At 43.0% G+C, this 21,128-nt stretch overlaps 1 protein-coding gene across 4 annotated transcripts in view; it reads right to left on the reverse strand.

Annotated features, from left to right (window-relative positions):
• itfg2 (integrin alpha FG-GAP repeat containing 2) overlaps positions 1-21,128 on the reverse strand; it is an 86,601-nt gene that overhangs the window by 44,848 nt on the left and 20,625 nt on the right. For all 4 annotated transcript variants that reach the window (XM_067999662.1, XM_067999661.1, XM_067999664.1 and 1 more), the window contains exons 2-7: positions 20,118-20,213; positions 18,565-18,606; positions 14,397-14,571; positions 10,755-10,885; positions 9,883-10,031; positions 419-513 (exon numbers count right to left, since the gene is read on the reverse strand). In XM_067999662.1, coding sequence (XP_067855763.1) covers positions 419-513; positions 9,883-10,031; positions 10,755-10,885; positions 14,397-14,571; positions 18,565-18,606; positions 20,118-20,213 — 688 coding nt within the window. The remainder of the gene's footprint in view (positions 1-418; positions 514-9,882; positions 10,032-10,754; positions 10,886-14,396; positions 14,572-18,564; positions 18,607-20,117; positions 20,214-21,128) is intronic.

Raw genomic sequence — 21,128 nt, forward strand, 5'->3', positions numbered from 1 at the left:
TCAAATAGTTACTGTGATATCCTTCAACACCATGCTCATATCAACACAAACTATTGGAGGAGTACACAAGCCAGAGCACACCAATACCGTCCTTACCCAAAAAAAATGCCTTGCTGGTAGGTTGGGTCATTTTTTATAATCACATGCCTACATACTTGTATGCAATATCAGCATTACGTTAACTAACAAAAAATGTGCTCCCTTCAAATCCAAGCACACTACATATTGTAGATGCAATCCAGACCCGAGGTGGCCCAAGTGACCATTCATTACTACTTACTTAAGATCTATTAACACCGATGGTACTTAAGCAGGTATATGTACATAGCCATATTTATTAACTGGACAAAGTTTGGAGTCTTTTCACTTCAATTTAGTTTGACAGTTGGTGAAGGCATGAAAGGGTGCATACACTTACCTCTGTTGATGCTACCAATTAAATGAGTGGAAACATTCTTATTGTGAATCCGACCCGAGGTCTGGTGGAGAATAACGTCCCGGATGAGGCCCTCGCTGCAGAGAAGAAAAAAAGACAATGAGGGTGGGCGGAAGGTGGTTGTAGGGTTGGAGGAGATTAGAGTTTGAACTTGCGTTCTCTGGATTATTAGTCCACACCTCAGGATTACATTAACATAACCACTACACAACTATACCCTCATTACTTGTTATGCAGTAATTACATCCTCCTGCCACTGGAGGTGCTACAACATTACCAATGACAGAATGGTGTAATTACAGTCTGAATTATATATTATACTTGTTATAAATCTGGATTTAGGAATTTATAATAGAAATAGAATGTACAATTTAAAATTGAGAATTCAATTGCCTTTCCGTGCCCTGGTCCAATTATACCCCGTTCTCTAACCCCGCTTCAACTGAAGACTACAGTTGGTCTAGAGTCCTCGTGTGCAACATCGTGGGAGACCAACAAGTAATAATATAATCATCAAGATTGTAACATAATAATATTTTGGCCAGAAGACCACCATTGGTCCATCAGATTTCTCAACTGATTCTAGAACTAATAGTCATGTATCCCCTTTCCTAAAAGGAAATACATATGAACATACAAAAAGGACAGACAAAAAAAGACTAGCTGGTCCATCGAGCCGATCCTATTCAGTCATGTTGCAACTAAGCAATATAACCCTCAATGCTCCCCACCCACTAGCACCAATGTAATAGGAGAAAAAAATAATTCTTCGAAATTCCTCTCTGATCCCCAAAAGCAATCAAAAAACGAGTTCCAGAAGATAACAGTGACCTCTATCAGGTCTCCTCTTAGTCTTCTCTTTTCCAGAGAAAAAGTCCCAGCCTCTATTCTTTCCTGATAACTGCATCCTCTCAATTTTGGTAAAATGCTTGTAAATCTTTTCTGCACTTTCTCCAGTACTTCAATATCCTTTCGTAATTTGGGGATCAGAACTGCACACAGTTGTGTGGTCTAACCAAAGTTCAATATAAATTTAACATTACCTCCCTGCTTTTGTATTCTATTCTTCCAGAAATGAACCCCTGTACTTTGTTCGCACTCTTTATCGCCTTATCAACTTGTGTTGCTACTTCTAGCAATTTATGTGTCTGCATTCACAGATCTCTTTGCTCCTCTACCCCATTTAGTTTTTTACCTTCCAAGGAATAAGTGGTCTCCTTGTTCCTCCTACCAAAATGAACCACCTCTCCCTTTGCTATATTGAATTTCATTTGCCATTTATCCACCCACTCTGCAAGCCTGTTTATGTCTTCTTGTATTTTGGTGCAGTCCTCCACATTATTAGCTATACATCCAATTTGGTATTTATCTGCAAATTTCAATACCATAACTCCAATTCCTGAGTCCAAATCATCCACGTATATGGTAAACAACAGTCGACCCAGCATGGATCCTTGTGGGACATCATTTCCAACCTTCTGGCAGTCTGAGAAACTTCCCTTAACTCCTACTAGACATCTTTCAATCCATCTGCTACCTGGCCCTGACTCCGCAGGCCCTGAACTTTGTCATGAGACTCTTATGTGGTAACTTATCAAAGGCCAGCTGAAAGTCCACATACACCATATCAACTGTATTACCCTTGTCTACTCTTTCTCCAACTTCTTCAAAGAATTCAATAAGGTTGGTTAAACACGACCTTCCTTTTAGAAATCTGTGCTGACTATTTTTTAATTATATTCTCCATCTCTAGGTGTTTTGTTATCTCATCTTTTAGCAAAGATTCTAGTATATTTCCTACCACTAACCTTAAGCTAACTTGGTCTACAGTTCCCTGCATTTGTTCTATCTCCAATTTTGAAGATAGGAATTACATCCGTGGTCTGCCAGTCCTCTGGCACTATTCCCTTTCCTAATGAATGATTATATATAGATACTAGTGCTGCTGCTATCTCCTCCCTAGTTTCTTTGAGTATCTGCGGGTATAATCCATCTGGACCTGATTCTCTCCACCTCCCCCTTTCATCTAGCCTCTTATTATGCTTCCCTGTCTCCCATCTCCCCAGCTTCTAACCCTGCTCTACCTTCCCCCTTACCCTCATAACGTCTCGCCTGTTTTATCTTCCTATTTGACCCCAATCTCTAAATATATTCTTACCTTGCCCCTTGCGTGTTGCTGGCTTCTAGCCCTGCTGTACTTCTACCCTCTACCTTCTCCTCTCCTCCTGCCCACTTCACTTTCCTCTTACTGCAATAGCTTTCTCCTATAACCTCAGAGTCACTATCACAATCATCCCCCAGCCCTATCCTCTAATTCCGCTAGGCCGGAGGAGGGAAGTAGAAAAGGATGGGGAGGAGGCAGATTGGGAGAGAGGGAAAGAGAGACATAGGAAGTGCAGCTCAGTGGGCTGTGTTAGTGCTAGAATTAGTGGGAAGGGGAGGCTGGAGGTGTTAGCAGCACATATGCCAGGGGTTCTGGTTCTGGAATATTGCAGCTAAAACTGGAGACATACAAGTTGTTTCCAAAGAACTTTACAGTTGAACGAATATTTCTACTGAATACACAGAAAATAAAAGTTTCTAATATTTGGATCTTAGCTTTTTTCCTTTATACAAGTGATTTTTTTCCCCATGTTCCCTCTCCCCCACCCTCAAATTCTTCTGGGCCAAGTGGGCAGGTGGAGACTGATCCCAAGCATTCAACTTCTCTTCATGATTGACTACAAGGAGATATATGAGAACAGTCCTCTTGGGGAACTGCCTGGCCTTCTTACAAGAGATTCATCACTTCATTGTTGAAAGGGTTCAAGTGTAGGGAATCTCAAGTACAAACCTGCTTCTTAATCCTGCACTTAGCCTTTTCAAATAATTCATTCTACAAAAAGAATTATATTAAAATCACCAAAACACATTTCACAACTGTAGGAAATGACATACTGTACTAGGCAACTGGAGATATGTCAAACAACAAAAGGTCAAGATCACAGGTTCAACTGACCAAACTATCCTTCATTTCTGCACCCAGTACACCTACCCTCAAAATATTAAGAAAATTACTACTTTGATTAGGGAAACTGTCCACATTCATGCATTTAAATATGTCTGGTTTTGCATGTCATTTTAATCTCTAGAACTACTGTGTATTTCTTTCTCACATGAAAGATCCTCCCCCACACAAAATTCTTAATCCCCAATTTATGACAATAGATGTGAATATTCAACTGCATTTTAAAACACATCTTGTTTTATTGCTCTTGGACAGCAACATTCAACCTCAAAAGACTATTACATATTAATGGTACATCCACGGCATACTGTGGCAGTTGAGTGTTACTGCAATTTAATAGCTGCAGCTGATTTCTAGGCTGTGTACACAGGATAAAGCAGACTGAGATACTTAAAGGTCAACTCATTCCCCATTCACAACCAGACTCCCACTGCTGATTTAAAATCAGAGCCAGCCCAGCAGAACAGATATATGGAGAGGAGATTTTAAAATCAATAGTACGAAGGGTGACCCGAAGTTTAAATATTCCAGCACATAAGGAGCAGTGCTCATTCTTCATCAGCTGTAAGTCCTCCAGTGCTATCCATTTTACCTGATTTCTGCCCACTTTCATTCATGCTCCAATTTCTGGCTGAGTCTAGAGCACTCAAAGAAAGAAAGAGGATACAAGAAAGAGAAAGAAATTGCTTTATTTAAGCACCTATCATGTCAAGACATCTCAAAGTACTTCACAGCCAATTAATCATTTTTAAGCGTAGTCAAAGTGTTGCTTTTGGAGGCAAACATGACAATCAACTTGAGCACAGCAAGGTCCCACAGATAGTCCATGAAACGTGGCATCCAGGGTTGATAGGGGCAGGACTTCCACGTGAAAGGTCATTTAGAGGGCATAGGAACATAAGTAGGCCATTTAGCCCCTAGAGCCTGTTCCGCCATTCAATGAGATCATGGCTGATCTGTGATCTAACTCCATATTCCCGCCTTAGCCCCATATCCCTTAATACCTTTGGTTAACAAAAATCTATCAATCTCAGATTTAAAATTAACAATTGAGCATCAACTGCCGTTTGCGGAAGAGAGTTCCAAACTTCTACCACCCTTTGCGTGTAGAAGTGTTTCCTAACTTCATTTCTGAAAGTTCTGGATCTAATTTTTAGGCTATGTCCCCTAGTCCCAGACACCCCAACCAGCGGAAATAGTTTCTCTCGATTCACCCTATCAGTTCCCCTTGATATCTTGAAAACTTTGATCAAATCACCCCTTAATCTTCTAAATTCCAGGGAATATAACGCCAGTTTGTGTAATCTCTCCTCGTAATTTAACCCTTGGAGTCCAGGTATCATTCTTTTTTTATTCGTTCATGGGATGTGGGCGTCGCTGGCAAGGCCAGCATTATTGCCCATCCCTAATTGCCCTTGAGAAGGTGGTGGTGAGCCGCCTTCTTGAACCGCTGCAGTCCGTGTGGTGACGGTTCTCCCACAGTGCTGTTGGGAAGGCAGTTCCAGGATTTTGACCCAGCGACGATGAAGGAACGGCGATATATTTTCAAGTCAGGATGGTGTGTGACTTGGAGGGGAACGTGCAGGTGGTGTTGTTCCCATGTGCCTGCTGTCCATGTCCTTCTAGGTGCAGAGGTCGCGGGTTTGGGAGGTGGTGTCAAAGAAGTCTTGGCGTGTTGCTGCAGTGCATCCTGTGGATGGTACACACTGCAGCCACAGTGCGCCGTGGTGAAGGGAGTGAATGTTAGGGTGGTGGATGGGGTGCCAATCAAGCAGGTTGCTTTGTCCTGAATGGTGTCGAGCTTCTTGAGTGTTGTAGGAGCTGCACTCATCCAGCCAAGTGGAGAGTATTCCATCACACTCCCGACTTGTGCCTTGTAGATGATGGAAAGGCTTTGGGGAATCAGGAGGTGAGTCAGTCGCCGCAGAATACCCAACCTCTGACCTGCTCTCGTAGCCACAGTATTTATATGGCTGGTCCAGTTAAGTTTCTGGTCAATGGTGACCCCCAGGATGTTGATGGTGAGGGATTCGACGATGGTAATGCCTTTGAATGTCAAGGGAAGGTGGTTAGACTCTCTCTTGTTGGAGATGGTCATTGCCTGGCACTTGTCTGGCATGAATGTTACTTGCCACTTATGAGCCCAAGCCTGGATGTTGTCCAGGTCTTGCTGCATGCGGGCTCAGACTACTTAATTATTTGAGGGGTTGCAAATGCAACTGAACACTGTGCAATCATCAGCGAACATCCCCATTTCTGACCTTATGATGGAGGGAAGGTCATTGATGAAGCAGCTGAAGATGGTTGGGCCTAGGACACTGCCCTGAGGAACTCCTGCAGCAATGTCCTGGGGCCGAGATGATTGGCCTCCAACAACCACTACCATCTTCCTTTGTGTTAGGTATGACTCCAGTCGGAGAGTTTTCCCCGATTCCCATTGACTAGTAAATCTAATGTTGAAGGTTAGCATTTTCAGGCCATTTCTGCAAAGTCTTGTTCATTTTTTTTTTAAATTCCTGTTGCCCAGCCTGCAATAAGACTTTTGCCTGTTATCTTTTATAATTTTTTTGTCCCCAGCACCATTACAAGCACCAATGGGGCTGCCGTGTTTGGAAGAGGACCACCAAGTGGGATGCAGGCAGATCAGAATTGCATACAGGTGCTCTATGTCCTCTCGCCAGCACCCACATATACACATCTGCAAAGGGAAGTGAAATTACCTTCCTTTGGCAGATATAATGCTGGTGAATGGTCCGCATCCCAAAGGAAGCTGCACCAGCAGATTCTAATGACAGCTACAATAAGTGAATGCCTGACTAATCATTAAGCTGGATGGCTCTTCAGAGGTCCCCCAATCACAGCATGTCATGCTGTACATTGTACTGCATGAAAGAAGACAAAGGATGATCAAGAGCCAGCGTTGTCTAATTGGCCGCACCTGTCACTAACCATTTCCTAGCAAGGGCTCTCAGGGCCTGTCTTCGCAGAAGCAGTGTTGTGCCTGCTATTAAAAAAACACTTGCAGCTACCATATGGCAGAGCTGGCACATGCAGGGGCAATATGGTTAGCTTGGCCTGAAACCTGGTTGCACCTCCTTGCAGGCATGCTGCAATGCTGACCTATGGGGATGACACTTAACAGTAGTTAAGTGGCACAGAAGGTAACCCTCCTCATAAGCACCGCAACTTCAGCAGCCTTCAAACAGAGCATTGGGTGCTCGGTCACTTGTCTGCAGATTCATGCCTGCATAAGGGTTTCCTTTCCCTTCACGTTTGCCTGCCACATCTTAATCCCCTGCCCATTTAGCGTTGGCAAAAGCTGCTAATAGGTTGTGAGGCTCCACAGAGACTTTCTGAATTTTTGTCCCCATATTGCGACATTCCTTTTTAATTTTCCCTATTCCTTTAAATTTGATTTACAGGCAATTATCCTCTCTCCCTACACCAGCCCGAGTCTATACCTGGTACTGTGACTAATTATGCAAATGTACTTATACAGGAGACTTGAGTGCTATATGACCTTTCAGGCAGGATTTGTACAAGTTCTTATGCCATTTATTTTGGCTTACAGCTGTAGTTGAAAATTGACCCTTTCATGCCTACTTTAGGGCTAAAAAATTAACTTAAATATGTGTGTTTTACTGCTCAACAATTAAAGGACAAGTCTGGAAGAATATTCTTAATTCAAAGTAATCTCCCATTTTACAGAGAAAATAGAAATGGGAGACATCGTCTGTATGCTTTTCATAGCAAGATCATAAATGCATTTATGATGTCGCAAATAATGCACTGAGGAAATCTTCCCACATCATCACAAGAACTGCATGAATTTTCTAAAATGAGTAAGCTTTATTACTGCATAAAGTCTCTTGATTTGGGTTTCTTCCCTGCTAGACTACCTGTTGGCACCACCAATGGCCCTGAGCGGCTGCATTAGAAACAGCAGAGGACATACCGATGGACTAGTCTCAGAGGCACACAACCCCAGAAAAAGCTACCAGCTGGGTACTCTGCAACCCCAACTAGTAGCTTGAATCAGGCACCTCCAGATTGATTCTGAGGCCAGTCTGAAGTTACACCTGCTGCTGTTTCCAATGCAGATGCTCAGAGATACTTTCTACTGGTGATGTTACACAGGGCTCTGGCAGGGAGGGTGACGTAGCTTGTGGGTTTCCACACGAGTAATAAAAATGACATTTCTTTTTAAAAAAAAGCCAAATCAGATTCTTGAAACTACCAGTGCAATTAAGACTATTGTGCTGCACTGATGGGCAAAGCTAGCCAGCAACGTAGTAAACTTCAGTCATTTAATTTGAATGGCCATTCATAGCTTTGGTCTTGTGCAGAGAGCAAGCCTAACGAAAGAAGCAGAAAGTATGACCAACCGGTCCAAATTAAAGAGATATATGCACTTAAAGATCCATCTGTCCATTGTGTTCTGCCCTAGAGCAGGTCCTAACTCAAGTCTCATACATGAGATTCTTAAGCCTCAGAGTCAGAAGGTGAAAGATTCGAACCCCAGTCCAGACAGTCCCAGTGAGTGGAGACTAGAATATGATCTCTAAATACTGGGTTGAGATCCAGGGCATCTGGATAGAGTGACAGCTGGCTCAGTGGTAGTCAAAAGGGTTGGGCTCGGGCCCCACTCCAGACAGCCCTGGTGAGCAGAGACCAGAGTATTGGAGCTGAATACTGGGATGACATCCAGCAGGGGAAGAGTAGCTGAGGTGGTTTCCCGTTGCCTTCCTTAGGGCATTTATCTTCACAGTACCTGCTGTGGTCTCCGCTTGCCTGGGGTGTAATAGTGGGGCTCAAACCCAACCCTTGGGACTCAGAGGTGGGAATGCTACCACTAAGCTAAAGGCTCACTCCCATACTTAAAGGTAATTGGTTGGTCATAATACTACAGCCTTTATCAAACTTCAAAATGAATCTTAAATATTCGTCAAGGCTGGGGAGTAGAAATGGCATGGAAAGGAAACCCAATGTGCAGGCACAAGATAGACATTATGGGCAAATGACAGCGTGGTACAGCACGTGACTCCCATTTGATGGATAGTCAAATGAACATGCAACACCATGAGGTTGTCCTATTTACCATTTCAGGGTACTCTCCCGAGATCGTGCACCATTCCTGGCAGCAGGTAGTAACCAGGCTCAATATTGTGTCCACAACCTGCATGACCTAGAATCATAGAAAGGTTACAGCATGGAAGGAGGCCATTCGGCCCACTGAGTCTGTGCCGGCTCTATGCAAGAGCAATCCAGCTAGTCCCTCTCCCCCGCCCTATCCCCATAGCCCTGCAATTTTTTTTCCTTTCAAGTACTTATCCAGTTCCCTTTTGAAAGCCATGATTGACTCTGCCTCCACCACCCCCTCTGGCCCCCACCTGAGAACAGATACTCACTTTAAGGAATCTAGCAAGGAAAGCCTACCCAACAGTACCAGTATCTAATAGATGGCCCATGGTTTTGCTTGTCAACCTGTTAATATACCTTACCCATGTGAAGCTATTTTCGCATCTCATGCATACTCATACCTCAGGAGGGCACATCTTCAAGATGTACCATACAGTTGAAAACCTCACCACACTCATCTTCCAAGGCCGTAAAACCTCAAATAAAACAAACCAGCTGCACGATGCAGTCATTTACTGACAAAACAAGTTGGTATGCAGATTGTGCATGTCGATCATTGCATGTGCTCCTTCAGTTTCCAACCTTTCAAGACTACAAGATGATACCTCAAGGACAAGTCTATTTGGCCTGCCTCAAATATAGACAGTCCTCCCTCTCATCATTCCTCTGGTACCCCTCCATGTCCCCCAGCTCCCTAAGGGCAAGACAAATTCCAAAAGGAATGCCCATCCTACCAACTGGGGCTGTTGTACCTCACAATGAAACTCCTTTGACTGGTAGGTGATAAAAAAAATAAAGTAAAAGGCAAAATTAAAGTAAAATGCTAAAACAAGCCAATGCTCCTGAATATATGTAACAAAAACAAACCAAAAATGCTAAAAAATATTCAAGACCAGGAAGTCACTCCTCTTGGCTGTGCATTGTACAGAGATTATGTCGTGCTGGTGGCAAAAACCAATGGAAAACGCTAGGCACAGAAGCCCCACTTAATTTTTATGAATTTTGAAAGTTAAACGAGGCTTGTACACAGGAGCAACATCAGCTTCCTGCTCCCCCAACATTGTCCAGTTGGAAAATACCATGCAGTGCACTCCCAGCACAGTACCGGCACTCAGACATAGCATCCAATATACCCCTGTATGTGGCTCATGCACTGCATGAGCATGGCAGCAGAAAAACTTCTCCTCTACCTTTTTTCCATATAAAATAGAGGAGTATTTAGAATAAAAAGTATCACCTTGAACTTTACTTTGCTTTGAAATTGTTCTTGTAGTGCTCTGCATATTCTTTGGAACTATACCTGTTGGAGGCTCCAGATGGATCTCTTTTTGGTGCCCTCTCTTGATCCAGTCTCCAGGTGCAGAGTAGAACTGCATATCCACAGCCTGGCTGTGAGACCATCAGTTCTGGGGTCCCATCAGGCCCTGGATTCACTGTAAGACTGTCCACCTGTTGTAATAGAATACAGGATAAAACAAAACTATCTGACGTGCCAACATAATTTGCCAATACCTCCACAATTCCCCACCTGCTTCCACAGCTAGGGAGACCAAAACGTGAGCGACTCACCCCAAACTGCGCTGACATGCCTAGTCAGTAAGCTACAGAAGTCTGGGATGGTATTTAAATCTTTTCATGGTTTTGATAGGTCTGTAGTCTCCTCCAGCTCTACAACACCCCGTCCCCAGAACTCTCTGTTTCTCTGACTCTGGCCTCTTGTGCATCCCCCCTTCCAGTCACCACTCCATTGTGATCACGCCTTCAGATACCTAAGCCCCACACTTTGGAATTTCCTCCCTAAACACCACCCCTCCCCACCCACCCGTCCACCCCCCCGCCTCTCCACCTCCTCTTTTTCTGTTTGTGGGTCATTGCTGTCTGCAAATTGGCTGTTGCGTTTCCTACAACAGTGTCTACACTTCAAAAGTGCTTCATTGGCTGCAAAGCACTTTGGGATGATCTGAGGTCATGAAAGGCGCTATATAAATGCAAGTCTGTCTTTCTTTTTATGATCTTCCTTAAAACTGACCTCTTTCACACAGCTTTTGGTCACACCTCTTAATATCTCCTTCTTTGGCTTAGCATCTGTTTTTTTATTACACCTCTGTGAAGCATCTTGGGACATTTTTCTACACAATGAGATAATCAATACTCAGATTAACAGATCCATACCTGCCCTTCCAGAAGCCACTTTTTTAGTAGTACCAACTGTCCAGAACTATCAACAGAGGAATCTTCCCAACGGAATGCTCTCACTACACGGTCAGTGTAACCCACCACCATTTCACACTTTCCATCTCCATCTGCACGAAGAAGCCATCAAAATTATTATTTTGAGTATTTATTTTCCATTATTTTAGTTTTTAAAAAAATAGTATTTTACTTTCTTGCTTCAATAGGTATGCCTTCAATAACCCAGCTGAGAGGGCAGGGAGTAGATGATCCCTCTGTACGCTGCCCATACTGCTTTATAACAGGCTGCACAAAAAAGTATAAGAGTACCTTTGGTGATTCTCCCCGTCCTGTGGAAGGCAGCCAGCCTGCATTCTGTGGCTCTTCTCTGACAAAAAACACTTAGATCAGCAGCTTACCATATGGGAAAATTTAGGGCATGAACTTATGAGCCACCACTTGATGTCACACTATCAGTTGTCCTATTTTTAAGTGTTAATCCATATATCATTTACTGCAGCTATATAGTGTCATTGTTTTCTACCTGTCACATTATGAACCCAGTATTTTGCCAAACCGGTGACTTCAAAGTCAGGGCCACAAGCATTCAATGCATCCCAGTCCTGCACCTTAACCCACAAAAAAAGTTTTTGATCCTTGACTTCAGAACCTCGAGGTTAAGGTATTTAATTGGCAACAATTTAAAGGGGCCTCTACTTTACAACTACTCAACCTGGGAGTGCTGGATATAGTTGTGTTACCTTTTCATTAAAGAACAAAGGAAGAACACATAAAGCATAGTAAATGTACACAGGAAAAATGCTAACCAATATATTTTCACAAATTGAATTACATGATTTCAAAATTCCATGTGTCTAAACAAAACCACTAAAATGATCTATTTTATGATACTTACACATAAGTATCTACATTATTAATACTACTTCTGTTAAATGAAAGTTGGTATTTTGCTTGAAAAATAATTGAATTGTCCAATAATTAATTTAAGTAAAATAGCACAGGAGGCAAGGAGGGCGGAGAAAAGAGAGGAAGGACGGAGAGGGGGAAGGAAGGACGGAGAGGGGGAAAAAAGGGGCGGCGAGAGTGGGGGGAGGTGGGAGAGGGACAGATTAACGCATGGGCCTACAAGACCCTTGCCAGGGGCCCCCTGCAAATATGGGGCGCCTGTAAAACTCACCATAATGCAGAAAAACTGCATGCAATTGCTGGATCAAAATATATTGTGATGTGATTTGATTTACTATTAATGCAGTGTATAAACATTATAAAGTTGATATTTTGTCCTAGAACTATCACTCTGTAAGCTGGAGGAAGATGGCAGAGTCTCAGTGGCTGCATTATGCACAAATTCCCTACCATGTATCAATAGGATTTTTTCCCACTTGCATGTGAAAAGCTGTTTGTCCTGCACAGGATTTCTGCTTGACTGACTTTCTTCCAAATAAGAACATAAGGAATAGGAACAGGAGTAGGCCATACTGCCCCTTGAGCCTGCTCCACCATTCAATAAGATCATGGCTGATCTTCTACCTCTGCTCCACTTTCCCGCCCTATCCCTATGTCACTTGATTCCCTTAGGACAGTGCAGGGTGGTGGAGGAGGGCAATGTTGAGATTGCTGTGAGTATTGTAATTAATGAGGTTGTGAGTGGTGTAGTTGTGATGAGAAAGTATTTTAGCAGTCTTCTTACCTTGACAACTCTAGTTACATCATTGATTTTTTTTCCCAGCATTGCAGCCATATTTATGTGGCAATACTCCTGGCATTGACATCCTCAGTTATCTCCTCCCACTGACAACTGAGTAGATGCCTGAAGGGCTTCCTGCTCCCTGGGGCAAAAAGGATGTCCCTCCTCCTCTCCACTGCCTGCACCAAGGCCTCCAGTGAAGCATCAGAGAACATTGGCCCCCAAACTATCTCTCCTTCATTGGCCCCCAAACTATTTCCTCCAGAACTTGCACTACAGGTTTTTCAGTCAGAATGTGCCTCCCCTTTAAGAGATCCTGGTTAAGAAGTGTACTGGCCTCTCAATAATGGTCCCCCCCATTCCCCGATAGGTGTGCAGCCAATGAATAGTGTGAGTCGGACTGGTTCCGCACACAAATCAGGCAGCGTGGATATTGCTCAATTTATTTTATTTGTTCTTGAGATGTGGGCCAGGCAGTATTAATTGCCATCCCTAGGTGCCCTAGAGTCAATCACATAGTGTGGGACTGGAGTTACATACGGGCCAGGCTGGGTAGGGGTGCCAGGTTCCCTTCCCTGAAGGATATTAATGAACCAGTTGGGTTTTAACAACAATCTAGCAGCTTTCTTGGTCACTTTTTATGGTGCTAGCCCACAAATTCCAGATTTATTGAATTCAATTTCACAACTTGCCATGGTGGGATTTCGACTCACGACCTCTGTCCAGTACCTTGATCACTAGGCTACTGTGCCTGTGCAAATTATTTTTTTAAAGTTGTCCTTTTACTTTACACAGTGGATTTGTAATTCAGCATTAAAACACCTTATAAACATCCCCCTCTGGGCCGCACATAAACTAGTACCCCCTCAGCAAGACAACAAACCTCATTCCAAACAATGCAATTAGGTCAGAATTTTATTTAATCACTTAAATTACATAAAATTAAAAAGAATATTTTTTTAAATGTTTTTTGTGCCACCTGTGCCTCAGTTAGTTTCTGCCTGGTTGTCATGTGACATGTGTTATAGTTCCACAGGACCAGAATGCAAACTACAACTCCCATGATTCATCTGACTCTCAAATGTTTCCAAGACTGCTCGAAATCCTCAGCACCCAAGCCCCGGTGAAATTTCCAGCTCAAGTCCCAGGCCCCAAGCAGACCTATGTGGGGGAAGCTTCATACAGGTATTTCTAACATTAAATAACCAATTTATGGGTAAGTTTAGCCATTTATTTTCTAGAATTGTACAAGTTCTTACGTGTTTATACATGTTAATGAATGTTGTTAACTGCATACACTGACTTGGAGTAGGAAAACGGTAGCCAAAAACAGAATGAAAAAATTATCTGAAAAATTTGAATGGTCAATGTTATTAGTCAGTTTTGTGGCAATAGCTAGTGCATGAATGGTACCTGTGAAAAGAAATTGAGGGTATGAAGGTTCACCTTTCCTCTGGCTACTTGTTCTTCATTGGTACTTTTTGCTACTTTTCAATTTGTTCACATTTAGTCATTGGATATTTCGTTGACAACTTAGCTGACACATGGCCCCAACCCACATATAAGCATACCTTTGTTGGTTTCTGCACATTTTCTTCACCACACCAGGTGGATGAAGGGGAGTAGGTGGGCAGAACTATTCAAAGAATGTTTAATCAACAGAAACCCAGTATCCATTTGAGCCATTTTTTTGTTTTATGAATGTGAGATACTTTTGAGGTCACATTTTGAGGTCTGACATGATTGTTTTAAAAGCATGCTAGATATGAGACTTTTAATTATAATTATATAGATAAGTTGTAATGATTTCCAGGTATCTACTGTTCCTTATTAGTCAAGCAGTGTATGTCAACTTTGAGCAATCCAACACGTTAACTCTCCACTTTCACCCCGTCAACCTCAGTCCACCATGATACTACTTTCCTTCAACTCACCGATATCACTGATGAGCATCACCTTGGTGTTAGCAGGGATGTGTTGTGTGAAAAATGCTTTCTGTTCATCACCAAATAGGAATTCATAGTGACTGGAAGTGTCTGACTTGACTGAAATGCCACTGAGGTCAAAGATATGGAACCAACCCTCAGCACCCACAGCTACAACAAAATTCTGGAAGGACGGAAAAGAAAAAGATAATCCCTTTAAAAGTGCAGTGGTTAATCATCATCCTTAAAGATGTGCTACAAGAGAGTTCAGAAGTTACTAATACAGCAATTCTAAGGTTTGTCAATCAGCAACATACTTAAAGAAATAAACTACAATTACAGTAACACCACATACTGGTTCTCAAACATACAAACGTAGATTTTCCTCCATTTTAGCACCCGTTTTCCAGCATACCTGGGGCAGCCAATGGAGGAGAGTAGATCAATAAGGTCTAAATGCTGAAGTCCTGCCACTAAAAACTGATGGTGTCATTTTCCTCCGTCCTCTGGACAGCCAGCAATGCCAACCACATCCTCATTACACCACATGCAAATGACAGTGAATGGGTGAATTTTGCTGCACAGCTGCACTTCCATTCCCATCCCTCCCATCCAGGTACTAAAGAACAGCTCTGTGAAACAGTATTTGAGCCTGCTTGTGGCAGACCACAGGAAAAGATAGTCTCAAGGTGCTGCAGAAGCAACTTCCAGAAGGATCTTCATGAAGATGTGCTGCTGGGCCCCTTCAACAGAGATAGCCGAGCTGGAGATCAATAAAAATTTAAAGTTCCATCTTCCACCCTTGTTGCCTATCACTGTGTCCCCTTTGAATCCTAGCCTCCTATCTGCAGACGGTTTTGAAGTGATGCTTCGCAGCAGAAGCCTTGAGGGACTGAGGTGACACTTCCCTGTCTTCAGTAGTGGTCCATTTCCTCTTTAAGAAAAAAGTAATTGGAAATGTAATTGCAAAAACATCTTGCATTTATATAGCGCCTTTAACGTAGTAAAACATTCCAAGGCGCTTCGTAGGAGCGTTATCAAACAAAATTTGACACCGAGCCGCATAGAGATATTAGGACAGGTGACCCCAAGCTTAGTCAAAGAGGTAGGTTTTAAGGAGCGTCTTAAATGAGGAGAGAGCGGTAGAGGAGTTTAGGGAGGGAATTCCAAAGCTTAGGGCCTAAGCAGCTGAACGCACGGCCACCAATGGTGAAGCGATTAAAATCAGGGATGCGCAAAGGGCGAGAATTGGAGGAGCATAGAGGCCTCGGAAGGCTGGAGGAGGTTACAGAGATAGGGAGGAACGAGGCCACGGAGGGATCTGAAAACAAGGATGAGAATTTTAAAATCGAGGTGTTGCTGGACCGGGAGCCAAAGTAGGTCAGCAAGCACAGGAGTGATGGGTATACGGGACTAGTTGCAAGTTAGGATACAGGCAGCAGAATTTTGGATGAGCTCAAGCTTATGGAGGGTGGAATAAGGGGGGCCGGCCAGGAGAGCATTGGAATAGTCAAGTCCAGTGGTAAAAAAGGCATGGATGAGGGTTTCAGCAGCAGAGGAGCTGAGGCAGGGGCAGAGACAGGCAATGTTACAGAGGTGGAAGTAGACGGTCTTGGTGATGGAGCGGATATTTGGTCGGAAGCTCATCCCGGGGTCCGACAATATAAGTTTATGAATAATTTTAGTATTTTTTTAAATAATTGTCATTTTTATGTATTTAGGTTACAAATTTAATTATCAGATCTATATAATGAGGTGGATCTGAAAGCAACATGGCTGCCAAACAATTTTGAAAAAAAATCTATTGAGAGATTTGATTGATCAATTTTCTTGTAATTACTCATTGTCGTTTGGTAACTATTTAGTAAATGGAAGTGGTTACTGCTTCATTTTGAGTTTGTTGCTGAATAGTTATAATCCAAATTTAGGTCGGAAAACCCACTAATCAGCATTGTATAATTAAATTTTTTATTCATTCATGGGATGTGGGTGTTACTGGCAAGGCCAGCATTTATTGCCCATCCCTAATTGCCCTTGAGAAGGTGGTGGTGAGCGGCCTTCTTAAACCGTTGCAGTCCGTGTGGTGAAGGTTCTCCCACAGTGCTGTTTGGTAGGGAGTTCCAGGATTTTGACCCAGCGATGATATATTTCGAAGTCAGGATGGTGTGTGACTTGGAGGGGAAAGTGCAGGTGGTGGTGTTCCCATGCGCCTGCTGCACTTGTCCTTCTAGGTGGTAGAGGTCACGGGTTTGGGAGGTGCTATCAAAGGAGCCTTGGCGGGTTGCAGCAATGCATCTTGTAGAAGGTACACAATGCAGTCACAGTGCACTGGTGGTGGATGGGTTGCCAATCAAGCGGGCTTCTTGAGTGTTGTTGGAGCTGCACTCATCCAGACAAGTGGAGAGTATTCCATCACACTCCTGACTTGTGCCTTGTGGAAAGGCTTTGGGGAGTCAGGAGGTGAGTCACGCGCTGCAGAATACCAGCCTCTGACCTGCTCTTATAGCCACAGTATTTATGTGGCTGGTCTAGATTAGTTTCTGGTCAATGGTGACCCCCAGGATCTTGATGATGGGGGATTCGGCGATGGTAATGCCGTTGAATGTCAAAGGGGGGTGGTTAGACTCTCTCTTGTTGGAGATGGTCAATGCCTGCCACTTGTCTGGGCAAATGTTATTTGCCACTTATCAGCCCAAGCCTGGATGTTGTCCAGGTCTTGCTGCATGCAGGCACGGACTGCTTCATTATCTGAGGGGTTGCCAATGGAACTGAATACTGTGAAATCATCAGCGAACATCCCCACTTCTGACCCTATGATGGAGGGAAGGTCATTGATGAAGCAGCTGAAGATGGTTGGGCCTAGGACACTGCCCTTGGGAACTCCTGCAGCGATGTCCTGGGGCTGAGATGATTGGCCTCCAACAACCACTACCATCTTCCTTTGTGCTAGCTATGACTCCAGCCACTGGAGAGTTTTCCCCCTGATTCCCATTGACTTCAATTTTACTAGGGCTCCTTGATGCCACACTTGGTCAAATACTGTCTTCATGCCAAGGGCAGTCTCTCTCACCTCACCTCTGGAATTCAGCTCTTTTGTCCATGTTTGGACCAAGGCTGTAATGAGGTCTGGAGCCGAGTGGTCCTGGCGGAACCCAAACCGAGCATCGGTAACCAGGTTATTGGTGAGTAAGTGCCACTTGATAGCACTGCCGACGACACCTTCCATCACTTTGAGAGTAGACTGATGGGGCCAGATTGGATTTGTCCTACTTTTTGTGGACAGGACATACCTGGGCAATTTTCCATTTTGGCATGTAGATGCCAGTGTTGTAGCTGTACTGGAACAGTTTGGCTAGAGGCGCGGCTAGTTCTGGAGCACAAGTCTTCAGCATTGCAGCCGGGTTGTTATCGGGGCCCATAGCCTTTGCTGTATCCAGTGCACTCAGCCGTTTCTTGATATCACGTGGAGTGAATCGAATTGGCTGAACACTGACTTCTGTGATGGTGGGGATATCGGGAGGAGGCCGAGATGGATCATCCACTTGGCACTTCTGGCTGAAGATGGTTGCAAACGCTTCAGCCTTGTCTTTTGCACTCAAATGCTGGGCTCTGCCATCATTGAGGATGGGGATGTTCACGGAGCCTCCTCCTTCCGTTAGTTGTTTAATTGTCCTCCACCATCATTAATAAATCTTGGTGTGCGATTGCTTAGTCTCCTTATATTTTGATATTTACCCTAATCTCGATTTTTGTCCTATGAATACACTTTTGAGGTATGGAATCTTAAGGTATGATGACTACCCTTGAAGTGAGATACCCTATGGACCTCATGTATATACATATATATACACAGAAGACTTTTATATATAGACTACTAGATCATTTTTCCCGTCAAAGTCTCCTTAGGTAGAGTTCAAAACTTCATGAAATAAAAGCTCTGATGAAAGATCATCACATTAACTCTGCTTCCTTCTCCACAGATGCTGCCTGACCTGAGTGTTTCCAGCATTTTCTGTTTTTATTTCAAAAGTTCATGATTTGCTCCATTTTGTTGTTACAAAAAACATTTTCCCAGCTACCTTCATCTCTGAAATCCACTGAGGATCTGAAAATTACATCCTTCTCAAAGAAACTATTAGCAATCAGTTTTAGAAGTTCAATGCAAGAGATATCATACCTTCCCTTTGTTGCAGATGTCTCCTACACCAACACAAGTTACCTACAAACAGACAAAATTCAGCTGAGCACATGAAGCCACACTTTCACACTTTTATCCAGCAACATCAATTTGGCAATATGTATTTAATTAGCATACCCAAATTATTTCCCCATTATAAGCAATGGGGAATTTTATTAGAATCCAATTTCTATAATGCAGAATGTCTATAGTGACAGCCCTAAATCTGCCAATGTATTCTCATATATGTACCATGTGAAAAACTATACAGCGACTTTACAAAGCATGTGTTTTCTCCTTCCTTAAAGGAAATGTAAAAAAACACATATCTAGCCCTCCTCTTTGAAAAGAGAAGGGAACTACTGATAAGCACCATCAAAGATGTAGAACCATAAGCATCTATGTGTGAGGGCACTTATCCATAGTTATCTTTTTAAACTTTACCATTTGTAACAAGGTTGGGTATTCAAATCACATTGCACTTTCAACAGTAATTGATTCAAAACCTAGTACTCGAGCATTGAAAATAGATTAAGACATTCCAGATCTGAACCTGGTTATTTATATTCGCTTTAGTATTTTAAATAAAGAGAAAATTTTTCCATCAGGGCCCCATTTGTACTTGAAACACTTCAAAATAACAATGATTACATTCTAAATTCTTTTATTTCAATTTGGCGGGAGAGAAAAACAAAAGGAAAGAGGGGGAAAAAACTTGCATTTATATAGCATCTTTTATAATGTCCTGAGGATATCCCAAAGTGCTCCATATCCAATGAATTACTTTTGAAGGTCAGTCACTGTGACATGGCAATCAACTTGCACACAGAGCTCACAAACAGCAAATTAAATGAATGACCAGTTTTTTTGATGGCAGGAATGTTGGTCAGGGCACCAGGAAAATTCTCTGCTCTTCCTCAAATAGAGTCATGGGATCTTTTACATCCACATGTACAAGCAAACAGAGCCTTCATTTGAAAGGTTGTGCCTGTGACAAGGAAGGAAGAAGCAAACTAGCATTTCTTCTGTTGAAAAATGACGACCAAAGTCCAGGACTAGAAACTATACAAACAAAACAAATATGAATGGAATGAAATTATAAGGCTCAGGGCTAACAGCTCCAGTACGAACCACCATTTCAAAAAACAGTGAAAGGAATGAAATATGCACCCCCTCTCCTCCTCAAATGGCTATTTTCTGCTCTTCCCACCCTTTGGTTTCTCTCTGCAAATACTTCAATTTAACTGGACAACATTTAAAAGCAGTGAAAACAGTCTCTCTGTAGAAAATCTCTGCCCTCTGCCTCCCCACAAGAGCATGACTGAGGTTTGATCCCCCACTTTATTGAGTATTACAATATAACCCAGGTTCTACCATTCCAAGCATTAAAAAAAGGAAATTGGAGCAGATCTCTTTCTTACTTCAAACTTCCAAATTTCATGTTGTTTTTGGCACTTGAATGAGTACAAAAGAAAGCAAAGGGGAAAATGAATCAGCCTGCTTTAGTAAAAAAAGAAAAAGCCCAACAATGAAAACGAAGCTTCAGTACATACCATCCCTATGCAAGATCGGGTAACCCATGGCTTGCAGTCATCGCTCTTATACACATAGAGTTTACCATTGGTATCCCCAACCACAAGTTCGTTCAACTGTAGCAGAATCAGAAGGAAAATTAAAGCAATCAATGGAAGATTTACGGCAGTTGGATTCCTTCCGTCAAAGATTTTTGCTTTGGTTTTGAAATCTGTTTGCAGAAGACTTCGTAGCTGAGGCCAAAATTGCCGTGAGTCTAAAATAGAAATTGATCGATGGTGCTGGTGAGTCTGTTTTGAGATTCAATTTTAAAGTTATGCCTCTTGATTAGTTGTGGCTCTCAATCCGAAGAGTTCCTGTAAAAAGGGGTCCCAGCCTGTCACTGATACATTTCCTGTAAATAAAGAGGGGTTGCCCGCCTGTCCCTAGTACAGTTCCTGTAAATAACGAGGGGGTCCTCATCTGTCACTCGTAGCCCCTATAAATAAAGAGGATGTCCCCGCCTTTCACTAGTTCAATTCCTATAAATAGAGGGGGGTCCCGGACTGTCACTGATACTGTTCCTGCAAACAGAAGGGATACTGGGCTGTCACTGGTACAGTTCATGTAAATAGTGGAGGTCCTGGCTTGACACTGGTACAGTTGCTATAAATACAGAGAGGGCCCCAGCCTGTCACTGGTACAACTCCTATAGGTAGAGGGGGTCTCACCTTTCACTGGTACAGTTCCTATAAAAAGAGGGGATACTGGGCTGTCACTGGTGCAGTTCCTGTAAATAGAAGGGGTCCCAGACAGTCACTGGTATAGTTCCTGCAAAAAGGAGGGATCCTGGCCTGTCACTGGTACTGTTCCTATAAATAGAGGGAGGGCCCCAGCCTGTTACTGGTACAGTTCCTGTTAGTAGAGGAGGTCCTACTTCTCACTGGTACAGTTCCTGTAAAAAAAAGGGGGGATACTCCGCTGTCACTGGTATGGTTCCTGTACAAAGAAACAGTCCTGGCCTGTCACTACTACTGTTCCTATAAATAGAA

This window comes from Heptranchias perlo, chromosome 18 (genome assembly GCF_035084215.1).
Source record: "Heptranchias perlo isolate sHepPer1 chromosome 18, sHepPer1.hap1, whole genome shotgun sequence".
NCBI lineage: Eukaryota > Metazoa > Chordata > Chondrichthyes > Hexanchiformes > Hexanchidae > Heptranchias > Heptranchias perlo.